Source organism: Quercus robur, chromosome 1 (genome assembly GCF_932294415.1).
Source record: "Quercus robur chromosome 1, dhQueRobu3.1, whole genome shotgun sequence".
Classification (NCBI taxonomy): domain Eukaryota; kingdom Viridiplantae; phylum Streptophyta; class Magnoliopsida; order Fagales; family Fagaceae; genus Quercus; species Quercus robur.
Window position 1 is genome coordinate 286,627 of NC_065534.1, and position 15,472 is coordinate 302,098.

Consider the following 15,472-nt stretch of genomic DNA (forward strand, 5'->3'; position numbering starts at 1 on the left):
TTCCCCAAACAAGCATTAGACATGTCTTCAGGGAAGCTAATAGGAGTGCAGACCGGCTAGCCAACTTAGGACATAATTTAGATTATGATTTTAAGTTGTTTTCCAGTTCGCCTGTGGACTTAATTTCTTGTTTTGAGGTAGATTGCCATAGATTGTTTTGTAACAGGCCTTGTTTTGAACCTGTTTTTGCTTTATAGTTCTTAATGAAATTCCCTTTTTACCAAAAAAAAAAATATTTTTATTTAAAAAATTATATTATTGATGGCAATTGTAACGTTCAACATTTTTAGCTCTATCGCAAGCTGTAGCTGAATTGAAATGCTAGAACCTAGAAAAAAAAAAAAGTGAAAATAATTTATTTATTTAAAAATGGAGTTGTGTGACACATAGGCAAAATGATGTCACACTTGAAATGTTAGAAAAAAGAAAAGAAAAAAGAGTGAAATATTTTATTGGATTGTAAATAAAAGAAAAGAAAAAGAAAAAAGAGGCAGAGGAGAGATAAAGAGAAGGTAAATGGTGGGGTGGGGTGGGGTGGGGTATGAAAATGTGGAGGAAAGAGTGAGAGTGTTGTGTTGGTGGAATTTGATTTCAAAGGAGGGAGGGAGAGTGAAAATCAAACGGGAATTGGAAGGTGGGTGTGGGTGAGACAGATAGAGAGACCCGGCCCGTGGTACGTAGTTTTCACACGGGACGGGACACATGGCGTTTCATTTAAATTTCCTTAAAATGTTTTACCTTTTTCTTTTTCCCACTTTTTTTAAGATGGAAGATTAATTTGAACATAAATATAAAAATAATATTATTAATATTAAATAATAATTACTTGAGACTTGAGAGAGATAGAGATAGAGATAGAGGTAGAGGAGGGACACAAGCACAATAATCTCGTGAAAGCGCCTCCTCCTTTCATTCACTTCTCATTCTGGTGTGGTGTGTGAGTTTTAATTAAGAACTTTTGAGTGCGTTCTCTTTCTCTTTCCGTGTCTGCGAATGCTCTTCCGGGTTGTTGCAGCTCTACTCATAATTTGAAACCCCAATTTCTTTCTAAAACCTAAATACTTTTCTCTCTCTCTCTCTCTCTCTCAGCAGTTTAAGTTTAAGTAGTAGTAGTAGTAGTAGTAGTAGTAGTAGAGAAGAAGTATACATACAGATACAGTAGTACGACGCTTATTAGGATCAAAATATTTGGATGCTTTGGGAGTTACGAGGTACATACACTCTTTCTCGTATTTGAGTGCCAAGAAAGCAGAGTTATTAAGAAGAACGAACCAAAAAGGGTTTTGTTGAGTAGAGGAGGAGGAGGAGGAGGAGGAGTAGCTTCAACTGCTCTCTCAGTTTTCCTTTTCTTTTTCAACAAAATCAAAAATATATATATATAAAAAAAAAAAGGTGAGTTCAATCAATCATTGTCTTCATTTCTGAATTCTGATCTTCTCAGAGTTACTGACATTTCTTTCTTCTTCTTAGTGAATTTATGCATACAATGGGGTCATTGAAATGGTGGAGATTTGGCCTGAGTTGTCGAGATCTGGGACTGTATAATGAGATCTTTTTACGGTGCTGAATAAAATCCGAGATCAATCGTCGTTTCGGATGTCTGCTCCTAAATCCTAAATCCTAAATCCTAAATCCAATTGCTTTGCTTTTCATTTTGCAATTACGATTGCTAGGGTTTCTGTTTTCTTTTTATTCCCTTTCATGCCAAAATGACTACAAAACGCGCCTACAAGCTACGTATCCTTTTTTTTTAATCTGTGCTAATACTACTGATATTGTAGAATTCAAATCATTATTATTATTATTATTGTTTATCTAGGGTTTCATTCTGGACATTGAAAATGTCCCTACTTGTCAATTCAGTTGTGCAGATCTTCTTCTTTCTTTTGTTTTGTTTTGTTTTTATTGTTATTTAGCCTTAACCACTCTATCAAACAGAGGAATTTGTAGCACACTCTTCCGCCGTGAATTGCCTCAAGATTGGCAGGAAGTCGTCCAGGGTTCTAGTCACCGGCGGAGAGGATCACAAGGTCAATCTTTGGGCTATTGGCAAACCCAACGCCATCCTGGTTCGTATCCTATCACTTTCAAATCTATCTTTCCTTTCAACTATCTTACCATTTTTATTATGTTTCTTTCTGTTGTGATTTTAACTCATATTAATGCACATTTACTGATTAGGTGACTTTTACTACCACTACCTATATTCTTATGTTTATAACCTAATATTTTTGCCTTCATACCCAGAGTTTGTCTGGACATACAAGTGGAATTGATTCCGTAAGCTTTGATTCTTCGGAGGTGTTAGTTGCTGCAGGAGCCGCTAGTGGTACAATCAAGCTTTGGGATTTAGAGGAGGCAAAGAGTATGTTTTTTTTAAATAAATAAAAAATTTCTATATCCCAATTTCTTTGGGCCTATACAGAACAATTCTATGGCTCTGATTTTGAGAATGGCTTTCCTTATCAGACCTCAATTAGTGCCTTGGTTATCAATGTTATCTTGTCATTGCAATGTGATTTTGTGTGCAGTTGTTCGTACACTAACGGGTCACAGATCCAATTGCATATCTGTTGACTTTCATCCCTTTGGGGAGTTCTTTGCATCTGGCTCTTTGGATACGAATCTGAAGATATGGGATATCAGAAAGAAGGGGTGTATCCACACATACAAGGGTCACACTCGAGGGGTGAATGCAATCAGATTTACCCCGGATGGCCGTTGGGTTGTATCTGGTGGCGAGGACAACACTGTCAAGGTTAGAACTTAGAATTCATCAATAATTCACCAATAATTCACTGTCTTCTGATGAAAATGAAACAAAAAGTCCCACCCCCCCACACACAAAAAAAAAAAAAAAAAAAAAAAAAAAAAACCTGCCACTTTTTAATCTTGTAGACCTGTGTGACAAAGAAACTTATTTAACAGTTTCTTGAGCTGGATGCACGCTGTAAGGTGCTTGTTGCATTTTCATGCACATTTGTGTGCCTGTTGCACAGTATATATGCATGCATCATGAGCTTGGAGGGTAGGAAAGGGGCCATAAATGCCTTACATTATGATTTAATGGGCTGTGTGATGCACATTAATGCCCCCCAATTGAGTGACTTGTAAGTTATTTTAGAGCCTGGCATGTCTTGCCACTTGAGCTGCATGTGGCAGGAACAGACTTTCTTAAAGTTCATTTCAATATTGGCCCCAAGTTGGTGCTCTTTTCCAGTGCCTGTGTTGCATGGCTAGACGCATATATGCAGAACTAATCTACCTAGACATACATTAACAGCAGGATCTGACTGCTGGAAAGCTATTTCATGATGGTCATATAAGGGCTAAGCATAGTGGATTGATTTCTACCATTTCAGTGTCTTGGCTACATTGATAAAGACAAATCCTTAAACACCTTTATACCTTTGTTAATAGATTTAAAAAAAAAAAAAAAAGACTTTATGATATGCCCTTCTTAACAGTTATGGGATCTGACCGCTGGAAAGCTGTTGCATGATTTCAAGTGTCATGAAGGCCAAATTCAGTGCATAGACTTTCATCCACATGAGTTTTTGCTGGCAACTGGTTAGATTTTCTTGTTTATTTATGACTGTTATTATCCTCACATATGCTGTTTCTTTCCCCCTTGAATAATATTGTTGGTGATTTATTTGTTCATTTACTTTTTGATGCAATACGTGCAATGATTAGCCAAGAAGAGTAATGTATGGCAACCTAATATTTTCTTTGAAACCCAAACTTGATTTTGATAGCTAAACCAAGTTTAAGACACCAAGCAAAGTTAAATAAAACAACCTACAGTTTTGGCTATAATATCTTGGGGTTTGAATGGAAACCTAATATTTTTTTGAAACTCAAACTTGATTCTGATAGCTAAACCAAGTGTAAGACACCAAGCAAAGTTAAACAAAACAACCTACGGTTTTGGCTATAATATCTTTGGGTTTGAATGGCATGTGTTCTTATTACTATATTTATCAAAAAAAAAAAAAAAAAAAAAAAACTTCTATGCACTTGTTATGTTTTGGCAAGTGTATTTAGGGTTTAATTAATTTACCCTAGTGCACACACACATTATATATGTAGGTAATTACAATGGTAGTTCACTTTTTGTCCCTTACTATTATATATTCCTAACACTCCCCTCAAACTATATATATATATATATATATATATATATATAATTTTAGCTTGTTACATGGCAAATCCAAACACAACAAATCCAAATGTGTCTTGCCGAAAGGCTTAGTGAAGTTTTAGCCGCTTGAGTTCCCGTAGAGACATACCTAGTGGCAATTACACCACTTTCTTCTCTTTCTTGAAAAAAGATGACAATCCACCTCTCTTTGCTTGTTCTACTCATGGAACATAGGATTAAAAGCAATATGAATCATTACTTTATTGTTGCACATAAGCATTTGCAACCTCAATTCCTCGAGAAGATGCTTAATCCACATAAGTTCACATGATGTATGGGTCATAGACCTATACTCAATCGCTACACTGGATCAAGAGACAACACTCTGCTTCATACTTTTCTACTTGCTCAAGTTTTCCCTAGAAAATTCTCTTAGTTGGTGGGTTTTGATAGCAACAAATTTTTAGTGGTTTCTTAGGAGTAGTTCAAGGAGATAACGAAGCCAAGTGAGGGAGAGAAGGGAACCCTCAATATTGGAGGGAGAATAAAAATTATAGGTAGACTCAAGTAATGTAACATCTAACTAAGGGATAGCAAACCATAGGTGAATAATACTCTAAGAAAACATACTTCATTGATCTAGATCAAGTTCATCACCCGTGGACCTAAATTGTGAACATAGAAAATGCACCCAAATATCTCGGTGAACGAAACAAAAGTCTTTTAGGAGACAATACAGTATAAGATTTATGACCACCAAGAATGACCTAAGACATGCTATCAGTACTGCATCACTCCAATATGATTTGTTAACACTCATAAAAGAACAATGCATGAGTAACTTCCACAAAATGTCAAAACTTGTGCTCTGCCACACCATTTACTTTTGGAGTATATTGACAGGAAGACTGGTGGATTAGCCAAGAGCCTTATAGCTCAATTGGCACCTCCTATTGTTTCCTACCGAGACATTTAGGATACAAATCTCCCCTCCCTTAACTATCAAATTATTAAAAAAGAAAAGAAAAAAGACTGGTTGATCATGCCATCATCATCAAAAAGTTTAGACAAAGATACTTATCAAAAAAAAAAAAAAAAGTTAAGACAAAGATGTATGAAAATATTCACGTGCATTATCAGACTCAAATTTATGAATTGAAGTATCAGACTGTCTTTATTTCCATATAAAACGATTGAAAATTAAGTACGATTTTGATTGTCTTGAGAATGATCAACAAAAAATGACAAAATACCTAAATCCTAAATATGAAGAAGCTTTTATTGGACCCCAAATATCTGAATCTACTAAATGAAAAGGATTACTAACATGATTTTCACGCTTAGACACAAAGCCTATAGTGCAAAGACTTGATGACAAAAGGCCTATCTGATATTCTTAGATGGGTTTATAGAATTTGAGTGCTCACTCCTTTTAAGATTAGTCTGAATGTCTAAAGGAATATGTTATAATGATCCATAACTATCTAGTCATTTTTAAAATATAAGTCTAGTCATCCCATAGATCTTAGCAACTTTTCCCCTTTACTGGTTTCCACACCCACTCCATGTTAATATCAGGTAATTTTCTTTTGGATAAAGATTTCCTCCAAACCGGTTCCTCCAACCTATTATGTGGTGGTTCATATGACCATCCACATGTATTAAATCACATGACTCATTAAATCATTTAAATAAGTCACATGACTTCTAAATAAATCATGTGACTAAAAGTACACATGGATACTCATTTGAAATGCCATGTAGTGGGTTGGAGGAAATTCCTCCCAAATTGGTTTGGAGGTAAACTTTGTTCTTTTCTTTTTATTTACATTTGCATGCGTTTCTTTTTAATAGTTTTTTACATTTGCGTGCATGACCCTCTTAAATCTAAAAGTACTTATATAATCCTTGAAACCCACACATCACTTCTGAATGATTTTTTTTTGGGTATATATATATATATATATTTTTTTTTATTTATTTTTTTTTAATTTTTCTTTTTTATCCCTTGCACAGGTTCAGCAGACAGGACTGTTAAATTTTGGGACCTTGAAACCTTTGAGCTTATTGGTTCAGCTGGACCAGAGGTATTTTTATGTCTTATGGCATTATTGCTCGTAGAGTTGAATGTTGAAATTTTCAGTTTTAGATTTTTGTGACAGGGAAGTGATCTGTATGACTTTTTTCATTGCTATTGCAGACAACTGGAGTTCGTTGTTTGGCTTTTAATCCTGATGGGAGGACCCTACTATGTGGTTTGCATGAAAGTTTGAAGGTAAGCTCTAGTGATGGTTCATCTATTTATAAAGGTGATGTGTTAAGCTAGTGATACTTTTTTCATTTAATTTTGTCCTGCTTTATAGGTTTTCTCATGGGAACCAATAAGAAGCCATGACGCTGTGGATGTGGGATGGTCTAGATTGTCAGATCTTAATGTTCATGAGGGAAAGCTTCTTGGCTGCTCGTACAATCAGAGTTGTGTTGGAGTATGGGTTGTAGATATCTCGGTATTACTCAGATTATCCTCCTTTCTACCTATGAATGTGTCTTTTCTTGTCTGTCAGTGCCGGCTGTGTTGGATTTTTATTTTGAACTGATGTGTTGCTTGCAACTTCTTAACTCTTGCACAGCGCATAGAACCATATGCAATTAGTAATGTTACAAGATTAAATGGCCATTCAGAATCTAAATCTTCTTCAAGTGGGAATCTGTCAGTACTAAATGAGAACACTGCTAAGGCTAGTTTGGGTCGGCCAGCTGTTTCACAAAATTCAGATCCCTTAGTGAAGGAAACAAAATCTCTTGGGAGGTTGTCAGTTTCTCAAAATTCAGATCCTATTAAGGAACCAAAACTTTTGGCATGTATGTAGCATTGTTCTTTATTTATTATTTTTTTCCTTCTTAATGCTCACCAGTTATTGATTTTTGGTTGACCACTGCCTTTTGCCTTTCTTTTGAAATTTTCATTTTTGAAATCATTTACTAGGTATAATATTTCTAATTGTCGTCAGATTTTCTCATTTCTGGTTCTTCGTTATGGTTGAAGCCACAGGAAGTGTACCTGGTACTCCTCAGAGGATCAGTTTTAATGCCAGTCCAAAAACAGTTCCTGCTAGTTCTATGGCAGTCCCTAGTGGAACAGCTCCAAAGAGGAATTCCACAAAGGCTCAGTCAACTGCCAGTGTTCCAGTTATTAACAAATTGGATGTGATACCTGTAATTGTCCCAAGAACCAATATGAGGTCAGAGCAAGCAGCTGATTCCCGAAAGGAAGTTGGTCTAGCTGCAAGAACAATGCCATTTTCTTTGCAGTCAAAGGCAACTGATTTCCGAAAACTATCAAATAGCAGAGATGAAGTGGATAAACAAATTGTCTCAGTTGTGCCTGAATTCACAGGTTCTAAGGCTGCTGAATTAAGCAGTGGCACAGATAGGAATATACTTCCTGTTGCTAAAAGCTTGACTCAAGGAGTATCTGCTGAAGAAAGGAGCATGAAGGATGATAGATTTATTGGACCTAGTAAGCATGAAATGAATTCAATGACAGAGTCAGCAGCTAGCTATCAGCATGCAAGTTGTATGTTACCTTTAGAATTACGTCTACCAAATTGTTTGATTTATACATATCATTTCTGGCTGATTGTTGGTCAGGATAATTACAATATTTTGCCTAACATTTATTTTCTTTTTACTTTACATTTTGACTCCTCTTTTTCTTCATGATTAAAAGTTAAAATTCTCTAGTGAAATATTTTCAGTGTGACCAGGCCCAATAACTACCATGAGGTTGTGTCCTGATAGAAACATCTCATCTGTAAAAGTGAGAATGGGAAGTTTAGCATATGGACATCCATAGGAAAGAGGCATAAAACTAAAAAAAAAAAAAATATCACCAATTATAATGCAATCAACAATAATTATTCACTTAAAGAAAGGACCATGTCAGACTTGTTTGAAAGTAAAGCCAATGACATATGTAGCAAGTTTAGAAAAATTCAAATAAGAAACTACTTTGATATATGGTCCAACTAGGGTGATTTTTTTTTCCTTTTTGTGGGTTGGGGGGGGGGGGGATGGGGATGACTATAAATGAGAGATAACATTGTACATTTAGTCATTTACATTCACTAATGATTGATTGAGGATCAATTTCCCTTTTGTGATGTTTTTCTGCTTCATAAGATTTTGTTATGTTGGGATGATTTGTGGCTCTCATTTGCCATTGGTTTTGGATCTATCTTGTCTTAAATTTTACATCTGTGACTTGACTTGAGATTTTGAATTGTCCACTTACTGCTTAAATTCCCTTTTTTAATTTTAATTATATATATTTTTGAAGATGATACTCGGGGGCATAAGTTGAACAGAGATGCATGCTCTACTGAAAGTCAAAAAGCAGGTAAAAGTTATTCTTACATATTGTTGATATTTTTGAGTGATCTTATGAAGTACCACTAATGGTACATTACAAAATATTCAGGTAGAACGCGTTCACTTGTTGTGAATTGGGAGAAAAGGGAAAGATCTCCTAATTATGAGGAACCTGCTTCCAGTATTCCCCCTGCTTCTGTCTCTACAGCTAACATGCTCCCCTTCAATGCGGTATGACCATATCTCAAATGTGTTATACCTTTTCTTATAATGTTTCCTTCCTTCACGTTTTGACTAGCATCAAAATGCTAATATGTTATAGTTTAAGAGAATACATACTGTTCTATTGAAATTCTTGATGAATGCCATTTTGCTGGATCAAATATATATATATATATATATATAGGGATTGGTAAGTTACGATGCACCTGGTGATATTGAACCCTTGATCTTACTCTCCACTGTGCTCTTTTTAATTAATAATACTTTCATTAGAAACTAGAAAGGCATCATGTACTCGGGAAGTATACTAGATGTACAACATACTAAACATTGCTAAAAGTACAATGATGAATAAACACTAATAAGTTTGAGAATGAGAGACTTCCTAATGCTGCCCTAGAATTGTGCTCTCACATGTCAAAGTTTCTTACATTTCTTTCCTTCCATATGAACCATGATAAGCAGTGAAGGATTGCATTCCATTTAGTGCTATTCCAATGTCACCCAAATCGACCTTGCCAGCAAACTAGTAAATCATCAACTCTTCCAGGCATCACCCACTAAACCTCAAGGAGAACAAATACCATAATCCACAATTCTCTTGCAATAGGACAATGCAAGATTAAGTAATCCAGTCTCCCACTCCCCTTACACATAAAACACCAGCTTAAAATTACAGTGTTTCGCTTCCTAAGTAATTTTCTGTTAAGAACTTCCGAATGAAGCAACCCAAAGAAAAAATGCCACCTTTGTTTGGACTTTAGGCTTCCAAATGCTTTTCCAAGGGAATTATCCATGACCTGAACCTTTTATTCCTCAAGACTTTGTTTGAGTGGATAAATGTTTCGGGTGTATTTTCTTTTGCTTCTTTGCCTAATCTACTTGATAGTTGTGCTGCTGTATAAGAAGCAAGTCTGTAGGGGTTAAAGCTCTATTTTGCTTGTTTAGATGAAAAAAAAGAGAATTGCTCATGTCGCCCATTCTAAGCAAAGGTAGGTAGAGTCTCCCACGTGAATGAGAGGATTTTTAGAAAAATAAACACTGGCTATGTGATTGAGTTGTTTAGTTCCATATTGGATGGTAATAACAAAATTAAGTGATTAACATAACATTAATGGCTTAAACACTTGGATAAAGTGGTATACCAACATATTATATTAATGGACTTGCACAAAAAGCTTTTGGATTAAGTTTTCACCTATTAATTCCATCTTATTTCTGTTTACAGTATAAACAGAGAGGATATTCTCCGTCTGCTGAGAAAGAAACAGAGTCTGCTAGTGATGAGGATGCTATTGCAGATGTAATGGAACAACATGACCAATTTGTCAGCTCTATGCAGTCTCGTTCAGCCAAGTTGCAGGTGATCTTGAATGAAGTTTCGCTCATGGTTTATTGGAGGCCATTATTTGTTCTATATATATATATATCTTGATCCTTTACATAAATTTCTTATGGTTATACTGCCTTTATACTATGGGGGAACTTTGGGGTATAAATTTTATTAGTTTGAAGTGTGGGGTTGTCTGAATGATTTTCTTATTGTGATATGTTCTTTTTTTCAAATGCCTAGCGAATCTCTTATGAGGGTTATGAGAATATACTTGAGTATATACATCCCATATTGGCTTTCAGGATTTCACAGTTGGACGCTCTAATAATTAACATTTATAAATAAATCATCTGCAATATTTAATTTTCCATGGGGAACTGGCTTTGTGCATGGTGGATGCTTACCAATGATTAAATAAAATTTCAAGAAATCTTAAAATATTAACATTATCCATGAGCATCAATTGCCTAATAGATTATGAATTATTGTTTTATGGCATGCTGCATGGTTTCATGAAAGGGTTTTGTTTTATTTTTGGGTTGTCTTTGCTTTTAATAATTATATACCCACTTATCTTTTGGGAATATAGTTATGCACTTGCTCTTGGAATCAGTTGAATTGTTTTGCAAAAAATAGTGTTGGTAAGCATGGTGACTCATTTGCTTGGAAGTTAGCTCTATTATGTCTAATGTGAGCAGAATTGAGGAAGAGGAACAATCACACCTACGTTGGTGTGGACAGGTCTATTGTGGAGTTGAAGCATTCGTAAGCACTAATGACATTGTTCGAGTGGCCTTGTATTCTTGGAACTAGTGACAAGCACTCCATTGTATATTTCATAAGCTCTTTCTTTTAGAGCCTAATTTGTCATTGTAATTGTTTAGGCTAGTTTATGTGTTCGTAAGCTTTTCCCTTTTTCATATATATATATGTATGTATGTATGTAAATGGAAAATATATTTTAATGGAGTGCTTGTACATTCTGGAAGCTAGATGCCAGGATACCTTTGCTATTATTGAAAAACATAGTGAAACTTAGTATTCATTAACTCTGTAAATCCATGAGGTGTTTATTGTCGAGGGTTGACTGTATATTATCAGGCCACCATCATGGTATACACTGCTGAGAAGGCCTTTGGTTGGTCCAGCAATTCTGATGAATTTTTTGTCCAAAAGAATACAATATTATTTTTGACATCATAGACATGGCCTATGAGTAGTGGTCATGGTTTGATCAAGCTACAGAAAGATGGTGTTTGTATGGGAATGAGTATAATGGTAAGGGAATAAGGGTGGGACTCAAATAGGTCTTATGTTCAAATCTTATCGAAGAAAAATGTGTAATTATCTAAGGCCATGATAGTAGTAATAGTAGTAGAAGGATTGATGAGGAGATAATTGATATTTTGATGAATGAAAACAATGGCCGTTTGGTCTTTCTTTGGTCTGGTGCTGACTCCAGGTCTACCCTAGGTGCTGACTCCTAGTGGTTTTCCCCGCTTGGTGCTGACTCCAAGCAAGGCCTAGTTGCTGACTCTTAGGTCATATCCTTTATTTTTCCGTTCTTTCAATTTTGTTCTGGTTGTCCTGCGTCAAGGATATAGTAAGATTATGTGTTTCTGAAATACTGGATCCCCAGTGTCCCCATATCCTGTTCTAGAAAATTGGTTTGCTGACGTGTTTATTTTGTGTATAATTAGTCTCGTGTATTATGTAACATGGTCTTGTGTCCAGGTGCTTTCTTCAAGTCAAGATTTCTTTAGATGGCAATTTGCTGTATATTTTCTTCTTGATCAGTTGTTTGGGTAGAAAAATGGGAAGTTGACCTAATAAGTAAATTTAGTTTGGTAGAAGCTATGTTGTTTGTCTTGCCTTAAGGTTTATGATTACTCTGTTTTTGAGCCATTTATTAGTGAGTTTTGGCTTAAAATTTTTCCATTTATTGGTGAGTTTTAGTCAAAATAAAGCTAATTAAATTTCAATGTGATTTTCTTCTAAGAAACTATCTGTTTCAAAGGCGTTTATCATATTCGTGTTTTGTAAAACATTTTTATCATCATATAATCTAAATCTTGAATTATTCATGCTTCGTTCTATTTCCATGGATTTGCCATTGGTTCCACAGTTTTGTTTCTTGCTTAAATGGTTTTTGTCTAAATGCCTATCAATCAATAGGGCAATATTGAAAGTCTTAAAGTAGGAGTGAATAGTATGCTGCTTCTGTAAATCTTGTTACATTTGTTCTTTTACTTATAAGTAGTGCCCAATTTGATTGATTTGATATGACCTAGATTTGGCTTATGTTTATTATCAGTTTGCTAACATCAACTAATGTTGAACCTCGTGTCTAATTTTTTGCAGGTGATTTATAGATATTGGGAAAGGAATGATGTTAAGGGGGTTATTGGTGTAATGGAGAAAATGGCTGATCATGCTGTAAGTATATCTTAGCTTTGTTATTATTATTATTATTATTATTATTATTTTCCTTTTCCTACAAATTTATTTTCTAGCACTAGTTTTTGAAGAGATCTTGTCTTGTGCCTGCTGTATGCTGCTGTTTGCAGGTTGTTGCTGATGTAGTTAGCATTATGACACAGAAAATTGATACTGTCACGCTGGATATTTTCACGTGTCTTCTACCACTTCTCACAGGCCTTCTTGAAAGTGACATGGATAGGTAAGAATTTTGTGGCTGTGTTTTCTTTCTGGTATTTGTTTTTCTAGTTAGTTAACACCCATCCACCCAAGCAATGTGTCACAGATTTAAATCTAGGAATTAGCCTCTCAAAAAATTAGGGGTAAGGCTGCCTACTATCAATCTCTCCCAGATTTTTCTGGAGAGGGACCCAGAAAAGGCTAATACCTGAAGGATTTAATGTTCTTTCTGAGGTTCCATGTCTTTGGTACAGCCTACAGCAACAAATTTCACAACTTTTTTCATTTCTAGTTGAGATGACAGCTTGTAATTTGTAATACTTCATTTTCACACAAAATCACTACTGACATCACTTTTACTGCACGCCAATCACAAACTGCCACTTTGGAAGTTGTGAAATTAATTGTCCTTAGATTTTTTGATATGTATATGAATAAAGTAGTTTCTGTATGGTTTTCCCCTACTTTTATCATATAGAGAGATACGGTTGTATTTTCTTGTTTAAACCACTCTTGGGCCATCCAATTAATGGTTTTTTTTTTTTTTTTTTTCCCTTGTCACTATCGCAAGGATAGTTTTAGTTTAGTTGTAGGAAACCCCTCTTTGCTTCCCCTTTATCTTGGCACGTGAAATATTTGAGGATACGCAACTGGCTTTTGAGACTTGCAATTTGTAGGAATTGATAGTCAATTTGTAGGAGTTGCAATTATGAAATAAATCTTTGATTACCTATCAAAAAAAAAAGATAGTCAATACCCTATTATGTATTTTTAAGGCATAAAATCTAGTGAATATTTTGGAACCTTTTATGTTTGTCGAAGGTGTGATAGTTCTTTTGGAACATGCCTTACTGTTTTTATGTTTAAATTTGTAATGTGTATATCAAAACATTCCCTAATGTGATAGTTCGTTTGATGGTTCCTCTTTATCCAGTGTTCAGATAGGCATAAGGGGGCTAGATCTCAAACAAAAAGAGTGTTTGTGAAACAAAGTCCATCTAGATAGGAGATGAACGCTACTTTGGCCATTACCAATGAAACCTCAAATACAGACAACTCTTCAATGCATATGTAATTTTACAATCTAAAAAAAATGATCCAGTCTTTTTACTGCACCTACACATTCTACACCAATCTACTAGAGTAATTCCTCTCTTCAAGAGATTATCATTTGTCAGGATCATTCCCCAAACAGCCATCCACATGAAGAAATTAATCTTTTTGGAGCCTTGGCTTGAGCCTCTCAACCTTTTACACTTACATTGTAATATAATGATGTTTAGTTTAGTTATGTTCACAATCTAGCAGTTGATTGGCCACTATCTGACAGTCTGACCATAAATAGGCATCTAAGCATCTCTTTGGACATGCTGCTAAAGCTGGTCAGAATATTTGGTCCAGTCATCTATTCAGCATTATCAGCATCATCATCTGTTGGTGTAGATATTGAGGCCGAGCAAAGGTGTGTTTAGCTTCATCTACATTTTTTTTTTTCTTCTGAAAATTTAATATTCAGATATTAAGCATTTGGGCTGGCTACTTGTTAATTCATATCATAGACTGGAGCGGTGCAACCAATGCTTTATAGAGCTTGAAAAAGTCAAACGCTGCCTACTGGCCCTTACCAGGTACCTAATGTAATTTATTTCGTCGCTTGACTGCTCTATTATAATGTTATTTACTTTTTCTTGAGATGTCATTTTCCTTATTCCTGCTCTCTTTTTACCCATAGAAGAGGGGGAACAGTTGCAAAGTCAGCACAGGAGTTAAACCTAGCTCTGCAGGAAGTTTCATGACAAAAGTAACAGTGTGGAAGTGCATTTATTTCCGGCTCACTTGAAATTGTTTTGTTGCTTTGAGGGAGTTATAGGACCTCTTGAACAGTTAAATCCCTCTTGATGCAACCCCTAATAGTTCAACACTGTTGTTGCTGGCCCTGATTTGCTCCGCCCTTGTATGTATATTCATGTTAAGTGGAGGCCTTAACAACTTGCTAATTCTATGTGTCAACTGCATCTGGAAGGTTATTGCATATGCCACTGCACCTGCTGCTTGTTGCACAGCTTTGGCGATTGTCTAGTAGATGCTTGCTGGAAGATGTCCCACACCGTTTACGCTCTAACCCAATATCTCAACAAATTATGTAACTCTTGGCTACATTAGTGCTGATTTAATTCTTGAATTATATTCCTTGTATAAAAGGATTGGCGGTGCTATAAGAGGTGTCCTTATACCTTCCTGTGAGTAGTGTCCTTTAATAGTTAATTACGTAATTTTTTCTAACTTTTTTTTTTTTTTTTAATCATTTCATTTTTTTCTGTCATTTATTTTCTTTAATCAAAGCTCGTTTGGTAAGCCAAAAAATTGACTAAACGATCCCCCTTCCAGTTCACTAATGATTTTTCTGGGCTCACATTCCTCGATCTGTGTAATCAAAGGTCCTGGCTTAGGCAAAATGTGGAGACCAGTAGGCCGATCAAAGAAAGACTGGTTCTTTCTTCATGTAGTGCAGGCTCATAAGAGCACTTGCAGCAATGGAGCTAAATAGCTATATTGTTATTTAGCTAATTAGCTCCACCAAAACACCAAAAAGAGCATGTAGCAATGGAGCTATACTTATAATTTTTAGCTCAATTGCTACAGTGCACATCTATCTATAGATGTGCATTGTAGCTGAGAGCTAAACAAAAAAACAATTTTTTACTCCTCAGTCGGATTAAAGTATTATTTTTTCTTTCTTTTAA

General features: G+C 35.4%; 1 protein-coding gene across 3 annotated transcripts; it reads left to right on the forward strand.

The window, feature by feature from the left end:
- Positions 1-843: 843 nt before the first annotated feature.
- On the forward strand, positions 844-14,972 carry LOC126714506 (katanin p80 WD40 repeat-containing subunit B1 homolog KTN80.4-like). Of its 3 annotated transcripts, none has more exons than XM_050414704.1 (19): positions 844-1,392; positions 1,471-1,737; positions 1,939-2,069; positions 2,248-2,365; positions 2,532-2,758; positions 3,468-3,570; positions 6,161-6,231; positions 6,345-6,419; positions 6,508-6,651; positions 6,775-7,006; positions 7,191-7,664; positions 8,484-8,543; positions 8,625-8,746; positions 9,966-10,100; positions 12,432-12,506; positions 12,638-12,750; positions 14,074-14,190; positions 14,288-14,356; positions 14,461-14,972. In XM_050414704.1, the coding sequence occupies exons 2-19, from the start codon at positions 1,710-1,712 to the stop codon at positions 14,522-14,524; spliced, it is 2,358 nt and encodes a 785-aa protein (XP_050270661.1). In that variant the 5' UTR covers positions 844-1,392; positions 1,471-1,709; the 3' UTR covers positions 14,525-14,972. The 3 variants fall into 3 exon arrangements, with proteins under 3 accessions (XP_050270661.1, XP_050270644.1, XP_050270652.1); XM_050414687.1 differs by having other exon boundaries at positions 845-1,392; positions 7,191-7,721; XM_050414695.1 differs by having other exon boundaries at positions 845-1,392; positions 7,191-7,721; positions 14,464-14,972.
- The last annotated feature ends 500 nt before the right edge of the window (positions 14,973-15,472 follow it).

Bases quoted from the DNA above. Each gene is read 5' to 3' on its own strand.
- LOC126714506 (XM_050414687.1), top strand. From the start codon at position 1,710: ATGACTACAAAACGCGCCTACAAGCTAC. The intron at 12,507-12,637 runs GTAAGTATATCT...TGCTGTTTGCAG, and splicing joins AGAAAATGGCTGATCATGCT to GTTGTTGCTGATGTAGTTAG. The intron at 14,357-14,460 runs GTACCTAATGTA...TTTTACCCATAG, and splicing joins TGCCTACTGGCCCTTACCAG to AAGAGGGGGAACAGTTGCAA.